Source organism: Chrysemys picta, chromosome 3 (assembly GCF_011386835.1).
Source record: "Chrysemys picta bellii isolate R12L10 chromosome 3, ASM1138683v2, whole genome shotgun sequence".
Taxonomy (NCBI): Eukaryota; Metazoa; Chordata; order Testudines; family Emydidae; genus Chrysemys; species Chrysemys picta.
In genome coordinates, this window is record NC_088793.1 from 206,518,530 (window position 1) to 206,542,861 (window position 24,332).

Sequence of the window (24,332 nt, forward strand, 5' to 3'; positions counted from 1 at the left end):
CCAGGCTACGGCCTGTTCTGGGACACACCTCCAGGCCATCCCCGCACCAGGGCCTGCCTGTCCTCATGGAGCAGCAAGGACAGAGCCACCCGAGGGACGAAAGGGGCGGGGGCCCAAGCGCAGCTCCCTGCAGCTGTTCACAGTCACTGCCCAGGGCTGCAGCAGCAGGAACTTGGTCACGCTGCCATTTCCCAAACTTCACACAGCTGGGCCTGCCTCGGGGGAAACGAGGCCAGTCCCCCGTGCGTCCTGCCACGGGCAGTTAGAGACTGGCCTGCCCTAATGTAGACACCTCCCTGCACGCGCTCCTCCGTGCCCGCTCCATCATCACTGCTGGCTAATTTCCTGTCTCCAGGGATACAGCCCTGGTCTGTGCCCTGCACAAAGCTGTAACCCCTCTGTCCTGAAGACACCTGCCTTGGTCTTCCAGACGGACGTATCAAATGCAGCCCACAACTGCCCATCAACCCCCAGGGGGGCACTAAAACTAGCAGCCAAGCAAGACCGTACGTGCTCTGCCTCTCACGGGAAGGACTAGCTCTTCTGAAACGAACAAGTCCAAGGGCTGGAGGGCCCAAGCCTCTAACTCCAGCCCCGTTCAAGCGCCAAAGCCACCAGAGTAACGCCCACAGCCCGCGCACACAGGACCGACCCAGCCCGCGGTGAGGAAGGCAAAAAGCCGGGCAGGAGCTGGCTTCAGTCAAAATGAGCTACAGAGTTCGTGGGTGAGTGATCACCTCCCCATAATATGCTCATCACGTACCCTGAAGAGACACAGCAGAGTCCTTCAGCCACCTAGGAATCCACAGCCTCCTCACGCTTGAGTCTCCAGGCCTTGAAGTCAAACCAAAACGAAGCCTGGAACCCACCTTCTCTGGCAGAGATCCAAATTCACTGGACACCAAGCGCTGGCAAGGAAACCCCAGGGCTTAGCAGACTCCTCCCAAACCAGCCACTCTCTGCTCCAGTCAAGAGACCACTCGGGAAGGACAAAGCCTTCTGAGACCCACCCCAATGCAGTAATTTCCAAACAAACTGTACCGACTGTATCCGGAATGGAGACACCAAGGTAATCGCCAAAACACCCGCTAGCAGAAGGGAGAATACCCTGCCCGTTGTCAGGCAACCAACCAGATCTGGCTTCACAAAGGGACAACAAGTCGCAGGAGTATCTGAGAAGTCCTCCACTGAGCCCTGCTGTCGCTCATGTCAGACCAGGCCGGCCAGCTCTGCACCCCATACAACCCTCTGGGAGCCATCAATTCCCGCACTCCCCCTCCTGCACTAAGGAGGGCAGCCTCGCAGCAGGCCGAGGCTTCCCAGGGACACTCAAGTTCTTTGAGAAGAAACGGAAAGTTACGTGGCAGAAAACACAACCGAACACCTTCTCCTCTACCAGCAAAACGCCCTCAACTGGTTCTACCTACCGCCGGCTCAACCCACAGAATCAAACGTCGGGAGCTAAACACGGTGACGACACATTGCCCTGTCCATTTCTGCCCCCTCTCCGCATGGCAACCCTCACTCTGACGCGTTCCGGGCTCGGACGCTGGCTACAAGCCCATGAGCAAAGGGTGATGAGGCCCCCCGGCAGGGAATGGGCTCTGGGGAGACGTCCAGCTGGGGCACCTTGGATTTGTCCACGCTGCTTTAGCCTTTTCACCTGCGCTCAGGAAGCGTGGGGTAAACAGCATGTGAACTAGGGAGCTGCGATGGCCGGGTGACGACAGAGAAATGACACAGAGACCGAGCGAGATTATTACTATGGGCAGCGATGACCAGAGCTGAGACTCTGCCGTGTCATGACCCGCAGGTCTCAACCACAGCAGCATTTATAGGAGCAGCCATGCTCCACCCCTCCACCTGGCAGCCTGCTGATGATTGGTTACCTGGGCCCCACGATGCTCAGCCCCAGTTTGAGACTCCGCCCCTACAGTCCTATTGGCAGAGTCCTGGAGCAGCTGATTGGCCCGCTGGCCCTACTTAAGCCAGCAGCAGGAACAAGAAGCAGACTGAACTGGGCTCTGCCCTGTTCTGGACTGCGTGTCTCTGGCTTGATTTCCTGGCAGCCCGACCCATGGCCCCCTGGCTCCCAAGGTGCTTGTCCTGCTGGCACCATGTGTCAGACAGGGACGGACCCACCCTTTCTCACCTCATCCATCACTTTAAATCTCTTCAGCAAAGCAACGAATTTCTGCTTGAAGTTCGGTTGCTGGAAGGAAAGGACAGAGGAAAACGCGTGAGGTTCCCAGGGAGCTGCTACCCCCCAGCTGCCCCTGGTTTCGCTGTGCCGTGTGCTGAACTCACGGCTCCACGGCCCCCCACCTGGGGAGAGGTGGGCCCCCTCCACAGCCTCCAAGCTAGCGGCTCTGTCAGTACCACCGGGCTTATGAGCTATTGTGATTAGCGAAGCAGAGAGCGCCGCGGCCCAACTCAAAGAGCTGCCCAGACAAAGACAGACGGGAGGGAAAAGGGACACAACACATAAACAAAGTGGCCAGGGACATCGGAACCTCTGCAAAGCAGCTATGCAGGCCATGTGCAGAGAGACGGCCCCCTGGCCCCTCTAAGGCCCTGACGAGGTTAGAGAGAGGAGCGCTGGCTGGAGCAAGGCCCCCGGGCCCAGCAGTCTGCCCCGGTGTAATACCAGCGATACAGTCACACCACGGCAGGTCTCCCCAGTGCAGACCAGGCCACGAGGTGCTATGGGCTCTCTGCCATTTTTAGTGGGGCTTTTGGAATAAATGTGGAAAACTCTCCTGCAGCACAGCCCCCGGCCCCCTCCCCTCCTGAGCACACGGGCCAGCAGCAGCCCCTGCACCCCCGGCCTCCCCAAAGCCATCCCGAGGGCAGAGCTCATAACTGGCTCGGGTTGGTCACCCCTTCTTAAGGGTCAAAGGTCCGGACGGCCTCTGACACTGACTAGGAGACGTGGGAGCAGAATCTGCCCGTGCTGAGCCTGGCTGGTACGTGTGTGCATTGGCAGGCTGACGGACAAGACGTGACCTTGAGGGCTCCGGAGGTGCGGGGAGAGGGAGAGCCAGATTTCCTTTGCTTTCGGTAGCAACAACAGTAATAACAATAGACTGGGAGACCTGGGTTCGAGTCTCCTCTCTGCCAGACGTCCTGTGTGCCCATGGGCCGGTCCTTTGCTCCCTGGGCCTCAGCTCCCACTTGTCCAGCGGGGAGAACAGCCCGGCCCTGCCACCCGGGGCACATTAGGGTAGGTGTGAGGGGCTCCAACAGTGCCGGGGGCCAGAGAAGCTCTGTGGACAGGCAGAGCAGAGGGCTGGGGAATGCACCCTGCAAACCTCCAAGTGCTCTGAGCCAGGGACGCGTGTGCAGGGGACGCAGCTGCCCTCACGGCAGTGGGCCGTACCACACGCTTCACGCCAGTTCCCACGGCGGCACAGGCTCTACCAGGGAACAGGGCAGAGAGGACTGAGCCCCAGGACCAAGTCAATGGCCCCCCCCACACTCCTGAGCTACACCCCGCTCACAGCCTGCGGGCGAGATCACTGCACTGGGAGGGGTTCTCTCCCCCCAGGGCACAGCGCCCTGCACCGCTACCCTCTCACTGACAGCGGGGCACGTGGCAGCTCCACCACAGCGAGAGCTTACAGCTCCTCCTGCTGGGGAAGTGCTGCGGAGGCTCCATACTGAGCCTCCCGCAGGATTCGGGCCCAGCCCCAGCCCCGCTGCGCTAACACAAGAAATGCGGACGTTACCCTGCTCATGGACGTGGTTCTGATCATTTTCCTCCGGGCTTTCTTCGGCTTCCTCACTTCATCCTCTTCGTCGTACAGATCCTAAACGGCCAGAGACGGCAGCACATCAGAAGGGCACAGCACGCTGGGGGCACCCCTGTCTTTCCAGAAGGGTCCCGGCCCCCCTGGAAGCCAGCGAAGGGCCCTCTGACATGACGCCTAGCAGCTGGCCGGGCCGGAGCACAAGCCTGTTATCTCCCAGCTGGCCAATGCCCCCTTCGCTCCATGACCGTCAGCTGCTACCCACACCCCCGGCGGACTGCGCACGGCCAGTGCCAGACTGCTCCGTGCAGCGTGCCCTGGTCACTCCCCTGGGACTCCCTTTTACCCTGCTCGTGCAGCACCTGAGACCCACATGTCTCCTGCCCCACACCGCTTACAGGCTGAGCTGCCCATGACCCAACCCAGGGCATGGGGAAGAACAGACCGAGGCTTCCAGGAGCCAGCTGGTGTGCGGCCCGCTGGAGTTCACGTGACCCCTGGTCACTGCAGAGCCTGCCACACCCATGAGAAGGGAGACGTGGGCTCCCCGGAGCGGGGTACTGGAGCAGATGGCAAGGGCCTCGTGGGGAGAAGCTCAAGGTGGGGCTCACAGCTGAACCATGCTCCTTTCCTGGGAGGAAGCCTGGGTGTCATGAACAGCAGCTCCCCAGGACACTCCTCGGCCACACACTTGGGGGGTGTCGCGAATACTCAGCTGAACACAAGCTCCCAGTGCCACTCTGCAGCTGAAAGGGCTAATGCCAGCCCGGCGTCACAGCCAGCCACTCTGGGAGCAGGAGCAGAGAGGTTACGTGGGCAAGTCTCCACTACAGAATTACGTCGACCTAAGTTACGTCGACGTACAGCCACCCAGTCCCTGAATTGGTTTCACACGTCCGCACTATGCCCGTGACGGTGGTGCACGTCTTCACCAGGAGCACATGCACCGACTGACCTGCCCGTGTGGGGCATTGCGGGACGGGTTCTGAAAGGCAGCAGGAGTCGCTGTAAGCAACGCGGCGTCTACACGGAGACTGTGTCGACCTAACCACCTCGACGTAGGCGCTACGCCTCTCGCAGGTGGCCTCGCTGAGTCGGTGCAGTGGGAGCGTTACATCGGTGGGAGCTCCATTGTAGGGTAGATGCTTACAGAGCTGCCGTATGTCAACCTAACTCTGTAGTGTAGACCAGGCCTTTATCTCTGTGGTTAGCACTGGTGTGACCACTGCTGGACTCCTGGGTCCAGGTCTGGTGCCACAGCTCAGGACGGATGTTGATAAATTGGAGAGGGGTCAGAGAAGAACCACGAGAATGATCCAGGACTTAGAGTGATAGATCAAAGAGCTCAAGCTGTTTAGCTTATCAAGGAGAAGGCTCAGGGCTGACTCGATCCCAGTCTGAAAGTACCTACACGGGAGCCCAATACTTAATAACGGGCTCTTCAGTCTAGCCCAGGAAGATCTAACACCGTCCAAGGGCTGGAAACTGAAGCTAGATAAGTTCCGACTGGAAACACGGTGCAGATGTTTACCAGTGAGTAATGAGCCACTGGAGCCACCGGGATCAGAGGGAATTCTCCAGCACTGGCAGCTGGGAGGTTTTTCTAACAGCGACGCTTTAGTTCGTTCAGGGCAGTTCTCTGGCCTGTCACACAGGAGATGAGCCTAGATAATCACCACGGTCCCTTCTAGACGTGGGATCTACGGCTCAACGAAGGAGGACATCTGCTCAGAGCAGCCCTGTGCTCCCGAGTGGTCCAGCAGCCTTCACCCCGAGAGGTCACCTATTGCACGCTGCGGCCGGCCAGCGCCCCGAGGCCCCTGTTCTCCGCTCCCCCAAGGCCCGGGCATTCATTCCCAGGGCAGGAGAGGGTCTGGGCCAAGGGGGCACCATTCCTCCTGCCCCAGGGCTTTGCAGGCATCCCCTCTCCCTGAGGACAGGCGGCAGGACCCACTCTGACCTGAGGCCCCACAGCAGCAGGGCTAAGCTGCCCTTACCTGGCCTTGCACAGCATCATCGCTGGCCTCCTGCTCTGAAGAGAAGCTGTCGTCGTCCTCCTCCGAGTAGTTATCCATGTCTGGAGAGCGATCTGAAACCAGAAAATGCAGGTGCCACGTCCGAGCCTGATCCCCCCACCTGCCCCCAGGAAACACCCAGCATGCCCAGGAGCCCAGGGATATGGGGTATCCCCCACATCCCTGCCCCAGGGCGCCTCGGGGGAGCCTGGGGAAACCTCCGCTGAGAGGAGAGCTCGCGTCAGATACGTACCCGAGGCTTTGATTTTGGGGCCGGAGGGGACACTGCCATCTTCGTGGTCAATGGGCTGGCTGGACAGGGAGTAGATGCTGATTTCAGCCACTCGTACGCTCACATCCTTCATGTTGCTGTGGAGGCCCAGAAGCTGCCCTCCGTCCGTGGGGTGCTGCATCACCTGGGCGAGCAGACAAACACAGAGCAGTGACGGCCGCCCAGCATGCAGCCAGCAACGCCTGTACCCCCCACGGATGCCTCGCACGCGCTGCCCAGCCACTCAGTGCTGGTGGCTGGGCAGAGATCCCAGGCCAGGGCAGCCCCTGGGCCAGCCGCTCCCAGCAGCAGCTCCGGCTACCCAGCTCCCAGGTCACCTAGGCATTGCAGCTGGTCCCCTACCGGCGTCGCTTACCTCCGCCATGTTAATGACTCCCACCGCCAGAGTCTTGTAGCCCAGGATTGTGCGGTTCTTGTACCTCTTCCTTCGCTGCAGCATAATCTGCAGCTTGTTGCCATCTCTCTTCAGGAAATGCGGGTACTACAGGGGGAGGGAAAACACCCAGCCATGGCAGGGCCGGAGAGCTACACCGGCCAGGCCTAGTGTTCATGCAACCACAGCCCTATCCACTCCTGAGCCTGCACCCCAACCAGCCCCCCAGCCACGGCCCACCCTGAGCAGCTCCCTCCTCCCTCAGGCCCAGGGCCAGGGCCGGCTCCAGGGTTTTTGCCGCCCCAAGGGCCGGGGGCGGGGAGGAAGCCGCGATCGCTATCGGCTCCACCGCGCCGCTTTCTTCTTCGGCGGCAGGTCCTTCCCTCCGAGAGGGACAGGGACCCTCCGCCGCATTGCCGCCGAAGAGCCCGACGTGCTGCCCCTTCCCCTTGGCCGCCCCAAGCACCTGCTTGCTGGGCTGGTGCCTGGAGCCAGCCCTGCCCAGGCCCTACCCTCCATATCTCCTCCGCCCACACTGCACGGGCGAGGCACAGTGAGGTGCCCAGAGCAGCTGGCATGCGGCATGGAGATGCGATCAGCCCAGAGCTGACAGTCAGGACCCCGACTGCGCATTCCCTGCATCACCCGTGCACCCCGCAGGGACCAAAGCACCCAGAGACATCAGCACTGGGCTCCTGCTCGGTTCTCCCTGAATTCCCTGCTGTCGGGAAGCGACCCGGGGCGGTACACGGAGCGTCAGATCCTGCGGGGGCTGGGTGCTCTGCATCCAGGCTAGCAAGGTGCATGTTACCTGTAAAGAAAAAGTCAGTTCCAGGTCAGTCTCCATCAGGCCCCCGGGTGGAAGGACGTATTCATTGGATCGCAGGACTCGCTTTGAACCCTGCAACGAGATCAGGAGAGGCATGGAGGGACAGGCGGCAAGCACAGAGCCGCTCAGTCGATACACTACATGCAGGTGTAACACCAGGGGTTCTCCACCTCCAGAGAATCATGAAGGGTGGAGACAAACGATAGGGCCCATGCAGTCGCCTCCTCGGGGACCGGAGCTCTTTCCCTGCAGAACACAGAGAAGGGCTTCTCCACCACTTCTCTTGGAAGACTGTTCTAGCCTACTAGGAAATCTCCCCGACTCCTAGCTTCTGCCTAACCAATCCCTCTCCTCTCCTGGCTATCAGAGCCGCCCCCGCCCCCTACCAGTCAGCACTTAGCAAAGGCACACGACAGAGGCTTCTTCCAGCTTTTCTGAGCCCCCACCCCCCAGGCGTCCCCCTCCCACTGACTATCAATTTGGTGGCGTTTCCTGATCAAAGCCTAGACACGACTGTCTGGCTCCTTGCCTCTCCTAAGCACAGGCACAGCTGGAAGGGAGGGCCCAGGAGACAGGGCAGCGCATGGGACATGAGACGACATCAACGCAGTCCTGGGAGTCATTTCTCAGTCAGGACAATGGCTTGACCCAGTGCTCTCCAGCCATCTGCAAGGGCGTGGATCATCTTGCAGCCCACCAGGAAAAGCTCGAGACTGTACTGTCTGGGAACCCCAGCCCCCACGCACACACCGAGATGGACACTTCCTCTTGACAGAGACAGATCCTCTTCATCTGATGCCCGAGACTAGCTCACCTGCGGCCGCTGCCTCCCCCGCCCCCTGAACCCCCAAACTGCTCACGTAACGGGTCAGGGACGTTGCCATCAGAATCACCTGAGCGGAGTCCAGGAAAAGGAATCAGAAATGCCCTGAAGGGAGGATTCACTGAGACAACGCAGAGCAACAAAGGCCAACGAATGCAGCAACGTGGGCCCCTGCAGAGCGCCAGCTCCCCAGACACACACATCGACACACCATGACCTTGGGAGCCACCATCCCATCCGAACGCCTTCGCTGCCCTGACCTGACCGGAGGGGACCAGAAAGAGAACCAGAGAAGAGAACCTCAGCCAGGCTTGCCTAAATCCTGCAAAACTGCGGTGACCCTGAGACTGGAGAGGCAGCTAACGCAGTCGCTCAGACATCTACCAGGGCTCAGAGGAGCTAAGACAGACACCGTGTGCTGGAATTCCCCAGCAGGCCAGCAGGCGAGAAAGGCCAGAAGACAGACAATGCTTTCGTTATTCCGTGCTATGTCTTTGCACCTGTTTTCTTTTGCCTTAAAGCAAACAACATCCACAGTGGCAAAAATGAACATCTCCTGGAACTTTTCCTTTCTCCCCCAAAGGGCAGCGAGCTCCAGCTTTAGGTTTATTTAAAGAGACTGTCCTGCAGGAAAGTTTTCCTATAAATACTCCAGACAACCAGAGGGAAAGGGAATCATGGGCATTGTGACAATGAAGTTCTTATGTAACTTCATGTTTCAAATACTTTGACTGTGTTTTTCTTGTGTGTATTTAATACAAGGTTTTAAAGGAGGGTTGTTACAATGGTAATTGCCAGCGAAAACATAACCCAAACCTGCACCGATGTGTTTAGTGTTGTAATACAGTAAACAAGGGTTTTAGTAACACCTTAATCTTGTTGGGCATGCACAATTCCCTGCATGCCCATCATCAGTACAAGGCACCCAGCTCTGGTTCCAGACCCGGGTCCTCTGGAAGGTTTGCACGCTGAACAGACAAAGTTCCAAGGAGTGGAACGAGGACTGGTTCGTTTTCATCCTCACCCAAGGTGGGGTCACTGGAGCTCTGAGATGCCAAAGCTGTGACAGGTTTTTTACCAGTGCAACTGACCAGCACCTTTCGCCAGGCTACAGCCGAGCCTCTGGAGGGCTAGTGGGGGACGTACCACCCCAAAGCATCTTTGGAGGCTGAGGGGCCTTTATTGGAAAAGGCAAGGGAGGACTTCCCTGCCTCTCTGCGGTAACAGTCCCAGCCAGTGACACACACAGACCTCCAAGCTTTGCAGTGGCTGAAGCTCCACATCCGTGTGCTATTTGTCTGGCCTGCAAGACTCTCTCTGATTACATCCAAACCCATCCAAGCTTTGACAGACAGCCCCAGTGATGTACTGCCAAGGCGGGATTTTTCTAGCCAGCTGCGTCAGGGAGTTTTCCTGCTCCGGGAGCACAGCATCCACCCTGGATTGCTCCAGTGACTCATCTGCCGGGGAAAGACGGCGTCTTGGCAGATGCTTTGAGCAAATTTACAATCAACTTTCTTGGAGAAAATGACAAGTCTGGCCTGTAAGGGTAACGGTGCTGACATCATATCCAGTGCTTGCTCATCTGTAAGGGACCCGACTTCATACTGCAGCCCATTCTGAGTAACAAACTAGCACCAGAGAGAATCCATGTAGCACCAGTTAGAAACTGGCCAACTCCCAGACCTCAACGTGGTCATTGTTAATAGGGAATTATCAGCTGCGGGGAGGAGGGGAGAGGTCTCACAGGGATCAGTTCTCAGCCCAACACTATCAACGATTTGGAAAAAAATCTTAAATCTTTGGTGATGAAGTTTGCACAGGACACAAGGTTGGTGGGGCGGGGGGAGGTCACTGCCCTGTATCGCTGCGTGAGCGGTTCAATACAGCCAAATGCAAGGTCTTCCCTCTAGGAACCCCGAGTGTCAGTCACAGTTACAGGATGCTGGACTATACCCTGGAAAGCAGCAACTGGAAAGGACTTGGGATGAATGGTGGAAACCAGCTGAACACGTGCTCCCAGTGCAATGCTGTGGCTAAGAGCTAACATGATCCTTGGATGTACAAGTAGGGAGGGGATATTTCCTCTGTCTACAGCACTGGGGAGACACTCTCCAGCCGTGGTGTCCACACTTCAAACCATCGGTTACACATTGGACAGCGTGCAGAGAAAAGGCACAAGAAAAATTCTGCCTTACTGAAGCAGCTCCATCTATTTCGCTCAAAGAGAAGGTTAAGAAGAGACTTGATCCCCAGGCTAGATTATTCATAGATTCCGAGGCCATTGTGATCATCTTATCTGGCCTCCTGGACAGCACAGGCCACATCATGTCACCCAGTAATTTTTGCATCAAGCCCATGTCTTCTGGTTGTGCTACGACATGTCTTGTAGGAAGATCTCCTGTTTCGATTTTAGGATTCCTAAGTGATGGAGAATCCCCCATCCCTAGGTAAATTGTTCCAATCGTTAATTATCCTCACTTAAAAATCTGCACCTTATTTCTAGTTTGAATATCTTTAGCTTCAGCTTCCTCCTACCATTCAATCTTGTTAGGCCTTTGCATCACACTCTGCGTTCATGTTGAGATGGTTCCACCATGACCCGTAAGCCTTTTTCACTGCTTTCCCAAGTACAGCTCCCCATCCTGTGGGTGGGACCGGCTTTGTTGATTCTGAAGGTTTTTTGAAAGTCAGTCAGGGTGAAGCCCAGATGCGGTCAGTAACCCTGGTCAGGGCTTGGCCATTTTGACCTCAGCCATCCTTGATCTGATACCAGAGCTGCAAATCTTGCTTCCTTTACGTACCCACGGGCTTTGTACCAGCGCCCAGCACCGTAATATCTGGGCACAGCTCAGTGACCACAAAAGGCTCTTCTCCTCTCTACGCCCTCTATTTCAACCAGTGCCCAACAGCTGGTGACCCTGGCTGGCTCCCGGAGGAGAATATGTCAGCGCGTGTAGCTGGCAGGGTCTGAGCCACCCTGGGGTATTCTGCACACAGGGAGTTTGTGCCGATTCCTTTCTCTGGCTGCCACGCCATTGCAGAGAAGTCTCTCTGATTTACAACCATTAGCTGCATGAGCAGATCCCCCCCAGCTCTCCCCAATTCAAAGAGGTTCTCTTCAGCCTAGCAGGAAGCGCAAAGAGGACAGAAGCAGCAAAACCCAGCTGAATCTATTAAACTTTACAGAATGAATGTGAGTCCGGTCCCACAGATCAAATACTACACAGATCCCCTTCTGATAAAAATTCCCCGGCCAGCAAGATTAACTGCACCCTGCTTCACTTCTGCTGTGAAAGCAAGTGGATTAGTGCAGCTGAAGGGACTCCACGCTTGGCATTAGCAGCTCTAATACACGCCTGTCCAAACTCTTATCCCCTTTGCTGGTAATACTCTTTTAATTAGTTTTAAAATCATATTAATCCACGGAGTGTATTGAAGAACCTTTCTGCAAAGCAGATCGCTTGCATTGTGAGCTGGAAGTGACATTCAAACACCCAGGAGCGCCCCCGTTCCACGCCTCTTGCCCAGCAGTGTCTAGGAGAGGCAGAAGAGCCCTATGGCATCCACCCAGCCTCCAGCTAGGGCAGCAGAAACCTCTCCGCGTTCCTGAGCTGCTGGGTAGTGAGTGCTCCCCGATTAGGGCCTTGAGCCAAAGCTCACTGCAGTCAATGGAAAAGCTCCCACTAACTTCAGTGGGCTCAGGATCAGGCCCACAGTAACTACGGCCTGGTAGGCTCACAAACTTGCCCTGGTTTAACTACAGGGCTGTTTTGACAGTAGTTTAGTTAAACCGGTGCAAAGCCCAGTACAGAGGTTCTGACTCCAGTAACCACTTAGCATACGTTGATTCCTTACCAACTACAGTTTAAACTAGCCTGAAGTAAGCCACTCTAAAACTGAAATCGGCGTGTCTACACGGGGGCTTGCACCACTTCAACCAAGTCCACTTTCCAACCAATTTCAGTGAAACCCAGGCAGCTTGTTCCTTAGTGCAGCAGCAGGGCGCAGGAGATGCTGCCACTGGAATCTCCACACAGTCCTTGCACACTCACCGCTCTATTGGTGGGTAGAGAAACGCAGACAGAAAGAGTGGGGATGCAGTTCTAGCGGCAGAAAGGTGCCATCGCTCTTCCCGTAGGGGAGGGGATGGGCCACATCGCTGTACACACCTTTACACTATACACCTGCATACGCCCTAGGGGGCTGTACTGCTTGAATTAAATCAGTGAGAAATCACACCCCGACCCACGTGAAAACCGTGTGTCGTGCAGGCTGAGATGCAGCCCTGCGTAGTCTGCACACAGACTTGTCCTGGCTTAGCGGAGGCCTTGTCTACACGGCAACTGGAACTGCAATAACTCAATGGGCTTCACCTCACACCTTTCGTTACTTCGGTGCCACGCCATGGCTACGTCCACACGGTGATTCCCCAGCCCTGGCCGAGCTCGTGCGAGTGTAAACAGAAGTCCAGCAGCAGTGGAGGCCTGGCTCAGCCGTGCGGCGTACAAACACAGTGGGCGTGTGCTTGTGCTGCGACCTGTGCCACAATGGCTACCCAGCGATTTCTACTCGCACTAGTCTGAGCACTAGTGCAAGTCTGTGTACACGAGATGGGGAATCACAGCCCTAGCTCGTCATATAGACATAGCCTATGTGCGCAACACAGAGGCCTTATCTACAGGAGAGCGGGGCAATGGTTTAACTTAACAGCTATCTCATGGCCACACTGGGGCTTGCTCTCATGCCAGCATTAGAGTGATATATAGAGATAAACCTATCTCATAGAACTGGAAGGGACCCTGAAAGGTCATCGAGTCCAGCCCCCTGCCTTCACTAGCAGGACCAAGTACTGATTTTGCCCCAGATCCCTAAGTGGCCCCCTAGATCCCTAAGTGGCCTGATCTGATTTAAGATGAACCAAGCCAAGCTTGGTTTAAACTGAAATAAGAATGTCCACACAGCCTTTTGCACTGGTGGACAAGGCCTTGTTTGGGAATGGATGTGGCTAACATCAGTTTGCGGAAGGGACCGGTGCGGAGACTAGACTGTCTGGCCTAGTGTTCATCACAGCGCAGCTAGGATCTGCACGGCAGGGACTACAGTCGCTGAGCAGGAGTCGGAGGAATCACAAGAGCTAGGTTTAGTAAGAGTTGGGGTCACAGTCAGGCGGGGATCAGAGACCGGAGGTAGGGTGACCAGACGGGACCATCCCGATATTTAGGCGTTTGTCCCGCGTCCCGACCAATCTTTGTCCTGATATTTCGCTCCGCCAGCAGCAATCGGCTTTTTTTTTTTGCTCCGCTGGAGGACCCCCCCCGCAATGTGTCCCGATATTTTCTTCCTCTCATCTGGTCACCCTAACCGGAGGTCAGAGGTAGAACCAGGCTGGAATCAGGGTCAGGACTGAGTCGGAGACCAGAGGTAGAACCAGGCCAGAGGCAGGGTTGGGGTCAGAGACCAGAGATCAGGCGACAAGCGAAGTCTGAAGTCGCAGGAGGCCACAAGCCTGTATGGTTGCCTGAGCAATCCCTGGGGTTAAACAGGGCATTTGGCCAACCAGAGGACTGCAGGGTACAACACTGTCGCTCTAGCTCCCTCGGGCGGTACTTTCTGTGGCACCGACTCACCACTGTGCTCCCTGGCTGTGTGGCTGCATGGCCTCTTGGTGGCACTGTGGGAACGTCTGCAGCCCCAGGATCTAGTGCACAGAGCCGTCCAGCCGTCCGGTACCCCACGGCTGCCGAATGGGCGCTGGCTGCTTTCCTCCCGCACGTAGGCGTGCGCAGCCCATTTCATAGGGTGTGCACCCAGGGAGCCCCGCCCCTGCCCTGCCCTAGTCCCGCCCCATCCACTCCCTCCTACTTCCCCCCTCAGAACCCCCAACCCCCCCTGCTCCTTGTCCCCTCCTGGGACCCCTGCCCCTAACTGCCCCCCAGGACTCTACCCCCTACCTAAGCCTCCCTGCTCCTTGTCCCCTGACTGTCCCCCTAGGACCCTACCCCCTACCTGTCCCCTGCCTGCCCCGACCCTTATCCACACCCCCGCCCCCAGACAGACCCCCGGGACTCCCATGCCTATTCAACTGCTCCCCACCCCCTGACAGGACCCCCAGAACTCCCGACCCATACAAACCCCCGGTCCCTGCCTCCCCCAACCCCTCTCCACACCCCTGCCTCCTGACAGGCCCCCCCCCGGAACTCCTGACTCATCCAACCCCCCCGAGCTCCTTGTCCCCTGACCACCCCCTCCAGAGACCCTCCCCACTGACTGCCCCCCCAGGACCCTCCTTGCTCCCTGTCCCCTGACTGCCCTGACCTCTATCCACCTCCCGCCCCCTGAGAGACCCCTGGACTCCCATGCCCCATCCAATTCCCCCCTGCTCCCTGGCTGCCCCCTCCAGAGACCCCCCACCCCTAACTACCACCACCCCTTGGGATCCCATCCCCTATCCAACCCACCCTGTCCCCTGACTGCCCCCACCCCTTATCCAACCCCTCTGGCCCTGGACCCCTTACCATGAGATGAGGCTCCTAGCTTCTCTGCGGAGCCAAGCACTGCCCCGCGGGAGCGAGCAGCCCTGGCCCCAGAGCACTGCGCGAGGCGGCATGACTCCAGGAGAGGGGGGGAGCATGTCTGACTCCCTGCGGAGCCCTGGCCCTCAGAGCGCTGCGCATGCGACGCCATGACTCCAGGGGAGGGGGGGGGAGGTGGAGGAGGGACCGGCGGCTTGCTGTGCTCAGCCGGGCGCTCCGGCCCAGGAGCGCAGACCCTGCGGCTTGCTGCGCCGGAGACTGGAGCCATTTGCCCACCCGTGCATTAGGGTGTGCCTGGGCACACCCGGTGCACCCCGTGCGCACGCCTATGCTCCCGCAGTACATGTCTCTGTGCCGACCTGCACCCCAATCATTCGGGGGGGGTTCAGTCACACGTTTTGTTATTGCAGTGAAAGTCTGAATGTAGACCAGCCCCCAGGTGCTGCTGAAGGCCCCCATTCAGGCCAGCTTTGGGCCAGGCCCCGTCAGCTCTCATGCTGTACATGGAAGGGTGTCTGCGCCCTCCCTTCTCCCAGGTGGTTAGTCACAGGGTGAATGGGTGCCAAGGCAGTAACTCCAACCCCCGTCCGGCTCTCTGGGCCCCTGCAGCGGTCCTGGTTTTCCAGGCCACATGGGGATGGGGTTGCACGTGCACAGACAGAAAAACCCTTCAACTCCCAACCCCCTTTCCAGCTCCCTGGCTTGGTCAGCGCAGCAGACAAGCAGAAGCCCAACGCTTCCCTTTGCAGATCACCCTTCCAGGCTGTAAACATGTCACTGATCAGCCTATTCCTCATTCCCTTCCATGGAGGGCCTCCAGGCAGCTCCTCAGCACAGAGGCGAACAGACCATACCTGGACTAGCAGAGACCCCAGTGCCAGGGTCCGGCACAAGAGAGGGGACTCAAGAGAAGGCTCTGAACATGCTTCCCAGAGACCCAGTGAGGTAGGCCAGCAGCACTGGCTTGACTTGGCAGCACAGAGCCAATACCTAAAGGGCCTTCCCCAAGAACTCCCCAGAGCTCTGCTCTACCCACCGCACAATCCTCCCTCCCCAAGCAGCAGCAGAGGTTCTGGTTTCTAGGGCTTCTGGGACGGGTGACATCAGCTCAGATGGACCCAGAAGGGACAGATGGATTGGAGAGGCCCGTACAGAAACCAGCAACGCCCGCAGCCAGACAGAGAGGAAATAAGAAGCAGCAACAGACAAAAAAACTGAGGAGAAAAGGCAAAGCTCCCCAGAGATGCCTCCCCCTTGCGGGAGTGAGAGGGGAGGCAGAGAACCCAGCAAAGGGCAGGAGAACCCTGGTCCTGAATGGGCCCCATGGAAGCAGCAGTAGGGAGGGGACACTCGGGAAGGAGGCAGCTCAGGTTGTACTTTTCAAGGCAACTGTTAGATGCATCCAGCCAACACCTAGTCGGAGCCAATCCAAAGCACTTGTCGAGGGCGTGTAATTACCACCTCCGGTGCCGGACGGACAGCGCAGGAGACCTTGGTCGTCCAGGGAACAGATACAACATGGACGGCAGCAGGGCAGCCTCCCCTCGTACCCTCCCCATGCCACTCACCCCGACCCACCTCCAGAGCGAGCCAGTCGCTCCTTAGCCTCTCCGCGTCCACACTAGCCCAGTGGCCATCGGGGCCACCTGCAATGGAGCCCTTCCCACTGCACAGAGACCCCCAGCTCACATCCCACAGGTCTCCAACCACCCATCAGCTTTTGGTCACTCCTGACAGGTTAGAATTGACCCAGTTAACGTGCAGCCCACAGCTGGAATGGGCCCTTTTGCCTATAAGGTCATTTAAATAAAAGGGGATTCAACAGCCTGTCCTGAGCATCCGATGAGTGAGGATGCAACGCCACAGCTGGATGGGGTCTGTCTGGGAGCGCGGGTTGTGCTCGCCTGTGCAGGGAGAGGCGTGGGCAGCGAGCCGGCCATCGGAGGGCCACGCTCTGGGCATGCTCCAGAGGCTGCAACAGGGAGAGAATTATTTGCTGGTTCCATCTCCTCGCCTCCTTACACCCAGAGACGATGGCGCATTCCTCTCCCTCCCAGGGAGGGCCGGTGTTTGCAGCTCTCCCCCCGGATGGCTCAGTGGCAGCTTTTTAAGGATGACTCTGGCTGCGCTCTCTGCCCAGAGTTCTTACCACGCTCGCTCCCTTTGTATTATCATTTCATTCCCCTGACAACTCCTCATTAAGTGTCATCTGCAAATTCAGCTAATGAGCTGTTTTCCCTCTTCCCTGGCATCCAGTTAATTCTGTAATGCCAGGGAGCATTTTGTGCTGGAGGCAGCGGCGTGTTAGCGATGCAGGTGGTAAATAAGGCGGCGGCTGGCCCCAGCCCCAGCACAGCTTCCTCCATCCAGGGTGGGTTGGGGCGGCATCACCCAAGGCACTGATTTTTCTCTGTGTTCTCCCAAAGGCCACGGGAATTTCTTTCCTCGATCCCCTTTCAGAGACTGGTGGTTAGAACAATCTCTGCCTATTTACTGGCCCTGTTAGTCAGAGAAATGTGTGGCACTGGGGGGCCCACAGCTCCTGGCGGGATTACCCAGTGATGATCGCAATTCCTCGGGAGCTCTGGCTGCATGGGCCATGTCTCCAGCGCAGTGCAGTGCAGTGCAGGTGCCGGTTTACACTTGGGAGCGCAGGCAGTGGAAGGAGCTGGTGAATGCAGTGACGCGCTCTCAGAGGGGGAACATCGGTGGGCACGAAGCAGCGTCTGCTCTCGACTGCACCGCAAGAGGGGTCGTCTTATTGCGCCCCCGGAACCTAAGCACTGTCCATCATTGCAGCTGTGCCCTCCGTGCCATCGGTCTCGGAGCCTTTTCCAGCCGGGGCCCCTGTCCCATTGCTCACGGGTCCAGGGCAGTGTGTGGCAGGGACTGTGGTCTGTGGTCAGGCATGTCACAGGCTTCTATTGGGGGACCTTGGCTTTGCAGGGCCACGGGGAGCAATCCTGGGGCAGTACCGTTTTGGGCTCTGTCGCTCTGTCGATTTATTTAGTTCTTCTGCCTAAGCAGGCAAGGGGAGGGCCAGGTACTGACTGCGACTGGGTGCCATGCAGAAGGGAGGTGGCAGAACCCAGATGAAATTCAATCCTAGAGAGCCTGAGAGGTGACTGGCCAGCCCACATCTGAATGCAGACCTTGCATCTCTTCACTGGCATCTCGCATCTGCTACCCAACATTCCTTTTTCCCAGCTTCAAAGCACTGTTGGAGTCAGCTGCCAGGACCAATTAATACCCACTAATGCTACTTGCCCTTCTAGGATTGCTGAGTGTCATTCGTAACGCCCAATGCCATTAGCTCTCCGACCCAATCACTGCAACTCTCACATGGCTTCACTGGCAACAGCGCAATCCCCTGCTGACTTGAACGGGGTTGTAGTAGGGTAAGGTGCCTCCCGAAATGCAGTAAGCTCGCCAGGGGGCCCCAGCACAAACCATGCTGACCTAGGAAGGTGGCCTCTCTTAGCATGCTGTACTTTTCTTCTTCTCCCTTGGCAGGAGCTTAGGCAGAAAGGCTGTGACAGCTACGGAGGCAGCCGTGGTGGTGACCCAAGGAATGGAAGAGACAAAGGTGGCCAGATGTGGAAGCTGCAGGATGCACATTATCCAGGAGCAGGTATCCAAAAAGAGCTTTGTTTGTATAGAGCTGAGGGAAGAGAAGATCTGAGGTCTGGAGACGCAGGATGGAACTAAGTTGAGTTTCAAAGGGGATTTGAGCAGAGGATGAAGGGAAGGCGAGAGGGGGCTGAAGGGAAAAGTCAAGACTCGCAGATGCAGGCTGGAGAACTCTGAGGGGAGACTGCTGGGTGAGGAAAGTGGCCAGTGGAAGCATGTGACTATGAGAACCAGGCAGAGGAAAAGACTAGCTAGTGAAGGAGAAGGGGTCAGGAACGGGTTTGCTGACTCAGAAAATGAAGATGGGGCACAGCAGGCAGAGAGTGAAGGCGGGAGGGCAAAGAAGAGAAGAGCGGCTAGTCCTACAAGTTGAGGGAAAGCGTCAATGGAGACCGCCAGAATTCAGAGCCCCAGGAGGATACAGGATGACTTGCAGAAGAGTGCAAGGGAGAACACAAGACAAAAGGACGTGCCACCAGAAAGAACAGGAAGAGGAAGGCTGAAGACCTGCACCAACACCAGGAAGTGGCAGGTCTGAGAAGAACGGACAGGCCTGGCACCAGAGCAGATCCAGAGAACAGAAGGGTGCGCTGTCTGCTGGGAGCTAAGGGACAGGATGTGGACCTGACGCTGAAGAGGATCTAATGGGAACAGGAAAGAATCCACTGATTGTGCTTCACATAGGAAAATGACACCGCTAGAGTCTCGCTGGAATGCATCAAGGGAGACTCTGCCGGGCTGGAAAGACGCTTAAGGAAATGGAGGCTCAGATGATCTTCAGTGGGTCTCTGCCTGTCCCTTGAGGAGGGCAAAGGCGAGATGAGATTGTGATGATCAGCGGATAGCTCAGGCAGTGGTGTATAAGAAAGACTTAGGAATGTTTGACCACTGGGAGGCATTCATGGACTGAGGACTGTTCCCATGGGATGGACTCCACCTGAGCAGGGAGGGAAATAGATTTCTGCGATGGAGGCTGGCACAACTGATTAAAAGAGCTTTCAACCAGGAAATCAGAGGCGGCGGTTGGGAGGTTCTCAGATAGTCTCCACACCTGATTCGAATGCGGAGTGGGAGGAAAATCAAGTAAAAGAGGATACAGCAGTGGAGAAAGGAACACGGGTAGGAGAACGGACAACCAGAGGAAGGATAGTGCCAGTACCAATGATACTAACGGTTAGGTGGGTGATGCTGGCAGTGGAATGACTGCACACAATTGGGCGAGGAATTTGGGCGAAGCTGAGCAGAAACAACTAAGACGTTTGTACACCAATGCAAAGAGTCTGGGTAACAAAATGGAGGACTAGAACCACTGGTGCAGGAAGTGAAGCCAGATGCTATAGGGATAATGGAAACATGGTGTAATAGTAATCATGACAGGAGTACAGGAGAGACAGACGTAAAGGCAAAGGTGGTGGAGTAGCATTGTATATTAATGACTAGCTAAACTGTAAAGAAATTAGAAGTGATGGAATGGATCAAACGGAATCTCTTGGGGCCAAAATCACTTTGGAGAAGAAAGGTAACAGAGGCTCCACTGGGCTAGTGCTGGAGTCTGCGACACCCCCCCAGGATCGATAGAGACCTCTAACATACTACTGGGAATTGTGTGATTATGGGAGATTTTAATTTCCCAGATATTGATTGGAGGACTAACGAAGGCAGGGCCCAGACATTCCTGGACATAATCGCTGACAGATTTCTTCACCAAACCAACAAGAAGCAATGCCATTTTAGACTGAGTATCGGTAAGCAGCGAGGACCTCCCAGAAGAGCTGCTTGTAGAGGACAGCCTTGGTTCCAGGGATCAGTCCCTGCTTGCCAGCAGCTACATTTTGGGCATGAGGCTCTGTCTCTGGAGGGCCAGGGGGATGCTCAGGGCCCAACATAATGGCATGTGAGAATAAATACAGCTCCTACTGAGCGGTGTCCAGCTGGGTGGGGCTGCACGTGGGTGACCAGACAGCAAATGTGAAAAATCGGGACAGGTGGTGGGGGGTAATAGGAGCCCATATAAGAAAAAGACCCAAAAATCAGGACTGTCCCTATAAAATCGGGACATCTGGTCACCCTAGTAACTGCTCAGCTCTGTGGCTTTGGCTTAGCGAGGGCCAGGCTGGGGAATGCAGGGAGGGAACCTGCAGAGCGTGGCGGGCTCATGGCCCAAGCGGCACTTAGAGTAACAAAGATGACGGGGGCAGGAGAGCCCTACAGAGGTCACATGCAGTTAGCCACCAAGGGGATTACAGCCTTCGCCAGCCTTGCCCTCCCCTCAGCCCCTGGCCGAGCCCAGCCCTGCCAGCAGCTCCGCTTTCTCGGGTCCCCTGTCACACCACCAGAGAGCTAGTGGAGCAGTCCAGCCCAGCCCAGTCTCAGCCCCGCCTCGCTGTGAACGCTGCGCCCCCCCAGCCGCCAGCCCCGCTCTGCTATTCCCTGGGTAGTGCCTGCGGCAGAAGCGGTTCTCTCACATCTCCTGGAAGGCTCGGTAGCGATTTATAGCGACGCTAACAACCCCCAATACCTCCCGAGACGAGTCTCAGACAGCACATGGCGAGTATTTGCACAGAGACCAGGAATAAAACCCTGGATGCCAGAACTGACTGGAGGGGCCAGGACTGGCCCACCGGTGTCCCATACTTCCTACAGCTCCAGTCTGGATCCTGGAGGGCAAGTGGGGCAGGCACAACCAGCCCTCCCTTCTGGAGCACATTAATACCCAGGCTTCCTCCACTAATCCAGCTTTAAACCCTAATGCCTGCAGCACAAAGAGCTCCCTGGCCTCCCCGCCCCACCCTGCTTCCCAGGGCAGCCACAGCTTCCCGACAAGAGCCCCTTCCATCCGAGACTGCTGCTCGGGATGGCGGCAGGATCACGGGGCCCCCGTGCACCCCGGGAAGGGGAAAGGGAGGATCTCTCTCGCACACCCAGAAGGGGAGGGGGCAGGTGACACATGCCTCCTGGGTCTGTGCGCGTGTGACACAGCGAAAGGAGAGAGATCCCTGCTCCCTGTGAGGAAGAAGAGGTGGTAGGATGGATCTCCCACCTCACAGAAGGCAGCAGGATCGTCCACGCCAACGAAAAGGGGAGGCTGGCACTGGAGATCACACACACGCACAGGCTTGTAGAGAGGAAGAAAAATCGCCTCCACCAGGCTGGTGTGTCTCTCCCTCTCACACACAGCATTGCTCCCCCTGTTCTCTTCCTGCTCCTAACGCAGGCTGGAGTGAGGAGTTCCTACGACAGACCGGGCAGGCGGGATGAGATTCAGCCCCATGTCAGTTGCATTCAGTGACCTTTATCAGCGTGCCAGTCTGTGCGAGGGGGTGTCTGCCGGAGGACAGGGCTAAACACCGTGTTTGGGGTTCGAACCCCTGGCTCCGGTGCTCTTTACCAGCCATTCTGATCCGGTGCCAGGTTACCCTTCCCACTCATCACCACCGGAGCCCCAAGGGAGCTTTTTCCTCCCCAGAACCAGAGCATTCCCACCAGCCATTACATCCTGCCTCCCTAAAACATGCCCTGCAGTCCAGCTCCTTCCCTCCCTGTGCGTCCCTGCCGGTTGTGCAGAGCCGTTCGCAGGGCACAGCGCAGCTGCAGGAAAGGAGGGAGCTCCTAGGGCTTGGGAGGCCCAGTATAATGCATTGGACAACCCCAGATGGAAAGCCCCAAAGCACGGCAGAGCCTAGGTGTCCAGGCAGCCCGGGTGCTTCCTGCCCGGCTCTGCCGCCCTCCAGACGCTATCCGGGTAGCTGCAGAGCAGAGCCTCTTGGGTCCAGGGCCAAGTGTCAGCATCGTCACAGGTGTCCCACACAGATGGAGGGGTCCAGTGACGTGCCAGAGGCCATGCTGGGGGTGGGGGTGGAGGTGTCACTCTCCAGGGCCCAGCGGGGGACCGAGAGGCAACAGGGCACACTAGCTAGTTTTGGCTGGGCCTGTGAGAGCCCTGGCAGCATGCCGCAGTCCATCCCTGGTGCAGGGTGCGGCAGAAGACAGGGAGGAGAGCCCAGCCAGGGCTGCAGAATGCAGGGGAAGATCTACATGGAGTGCGAGGTTTCTGCCTGGGGAACCCTGAGCACTGGCAGCTAGGCGTCCCTCTCTACGCGTGGAGACAAGAGTCGAGAGAGCCCCTCCGCTCAGATCCAGCCCCTCTGGGCCTCCTTCCCGGGGGCCGCTGGCTCCATCAGCCCAAGGAACGCCCGCACAGGGCTGCCTCCCACCTTCCAAGGGACAGGAGCGGATGCTCGGCAAGGGGAGAGGGCGATGGGGAAAGGACCGGTTCCAGCCCCGCATCGCAGGACTGCAGGCCTGGCCACCAATTCAGCGCTAGAGCAAGCAGCAGGGGCGGTGACCTCTGGGAGAGCTGGTCCCGCTGGCACCAGGGCTCACCCCGCTCCGGGGACTCGACAGTGGCGCTAACAGAGCAGAAAGGGGCACGAGGGCAGAAAACGCCCCCAGCACCAGCCTGCCCACCCCAAGCGCTGCACTGGGGCAGCGGCTCACCTGAATCTTCACAGCGATGAGCACCGAGCTCAGCTCCTTGTCCAGCTCCCTCAGCACGGTGAGCTTCTTCAAGCGCAGGCTGCAGAGCCTGTAAGACAGAGAGAATGGAACACACTCAGGCACCACCATCCCCAGGGCCCTGCCGCATGGTCCGAGGCGTCCGGACGCTAGCCGGGATGGCGCCCAGCCGCGGCCGCCTCTCCCCGCCACAGGCACACGCTCAGCTGAGGAGCGGCGGGATTCACGCCCCCCCAGAGAAAGCGGATCAGAGCAGAAAGGGAAGGAGGAACATTAACAGAGCTAAAGTAGGATTAAGGGATTACGGTGTGACAGGAAGTCGCAGGCTGTGTGGTGGAGAGATCCTTCCCAAGCAGGGCTGCTGCCAGCCCTCTGTAAAGCTACCTTGGCCGCCACGGCTGTTTATTTATAAACTAAAGCACTTAAATCCACTCTGATCTGGGACTTAACAAGACAAATATTCCCATTCAGACATTACGCCTCTGCTCACTCCCTGGGGCAGCTTCATGCTCCCCGGGGCAGCTTCATGCTCCCCAGCCGACACTCCCTGGGGCCAGAGCAGGCTGCCCTGAGCCCACCCTCCATGCCGGTGTGCTGTGTGCCTGCCGGGGGAGGGAGGCGGCTGGGCAGAAAGTGGCACTGCCTATTCCCCCAGGCCCAGCCCCTGAACCAACCCACAGGCTCTGCCAAGGAGAGGAGTCGCATGAGCCGTTCAAATGCCAGCAAACAACCACCCACGCGATGTGGAGCAGAGACCGGCAGGGCTGGATGGAAGAGCAGGTCTCCCAGCACTGGCAGGAAGCACCCTTCCTAATCTGCCAGGCAGAGCAGGGGGCAGCCAGGCAGGGAACCGAGGAGTGGCTACAGGCTGGAACGGAGGGTGCATGAAGAGCTGGGGCAGGAATGGACAGCGGGGGGTGCTGCAGGGCAGGTCTAGGTGCCCTTGACCTAGGGTCCCACAACCGGAAGGGCTGGAGCTCGTAGAAGAGGCTTTCCAGCCTTGCACTGCTCCAGAGCATTGCGAACTCAGCCCTGCTGCTCTGTCCTGTGCTCGGATACCAGGGCATCCAACAGGGCCAGAAGGTGATGAGCTTGTCGCTCCCCGGAGGATGTGGGGGGCTCTGCCCAAAAGCACCAATGGGGAGCTGAAATCCCTCGTTGCTAGGAGATCCCTCTCCCTGTGGCCAATGCCAGGTGGCCCAGAGGGAACGAACAGAACAGGGAATCATCAAGTGATCCATCCCCTGTCGCCCATTCCCAGCATCTGGCAAACAGCAGCTAGGGACACCATCCCTGCCCCTCCTGGCCAATAGCCTTTGATGGACCTATCCTCCATGAGCTTATCTAGTTCTTTTTTGAACCCTGGCCATTTCGGAGAAGGTGGGGCAGGCTCTAAATACTGGGAGGTTCTTTCTGCATCTCTTGCCTTTCTCCCAGATCGGTACATTCTGCGTTTTACATGTTAGTGGCAGACTCGCTGTCCTGGGCATGTACCTCACAGCCTTCCTCAGCAGGCTGACCGAGCTAGCTAGAGGCCAGAGAGCCTGCTGCCATCGACGCTGAGCAAATG

General features: G+C 57.6%; 1 protein-coding gene across 2 annotated transcripts in view; it reads right to left on the reverse strand.

The window, feature by feature from the left end:
- Positions 1-24,332, reverse strand: part of LOC101947291 (phosphofurin acidic cluster sorting protein 2-like) — a 108,959-nt gene that overhangs the window by 16,933 nt on the left and 67,694 nt on the right. For both annotated transcript variants that reach the window (XM_065589880.1, XM_065589879.1), the window contains exons 2-8: positions 22,745-22,832; positions 7,241-7,330; positions 6,412-6,537; positions 6,018-6,180; positions 5,747-5,838; positions 3,729-3,809; positions 2,153-2,212 (exon numbers count right to left, since the gene is read on the reverse strand). In XM_065589880.1, the coding sequence (XP_065445952.1) occupies positions 2,153-2,212; positions 3,729-3,809; positions 5,747-5,838; positions 6,018-6,180; positions 6,412-6,537; positions 7,241-7,330; positions 22,745-22,832 (700 nt within the window). The remainder of the gene's footprint in view (positions 1-2,152; positions 2,213-3,728; positions 3,810-5,746; positions 5,839-6,017; positions 6,181-6,411; positions 6,538-7,240; positions 7,331-22,744; positions 22,833-24,332) is intronic.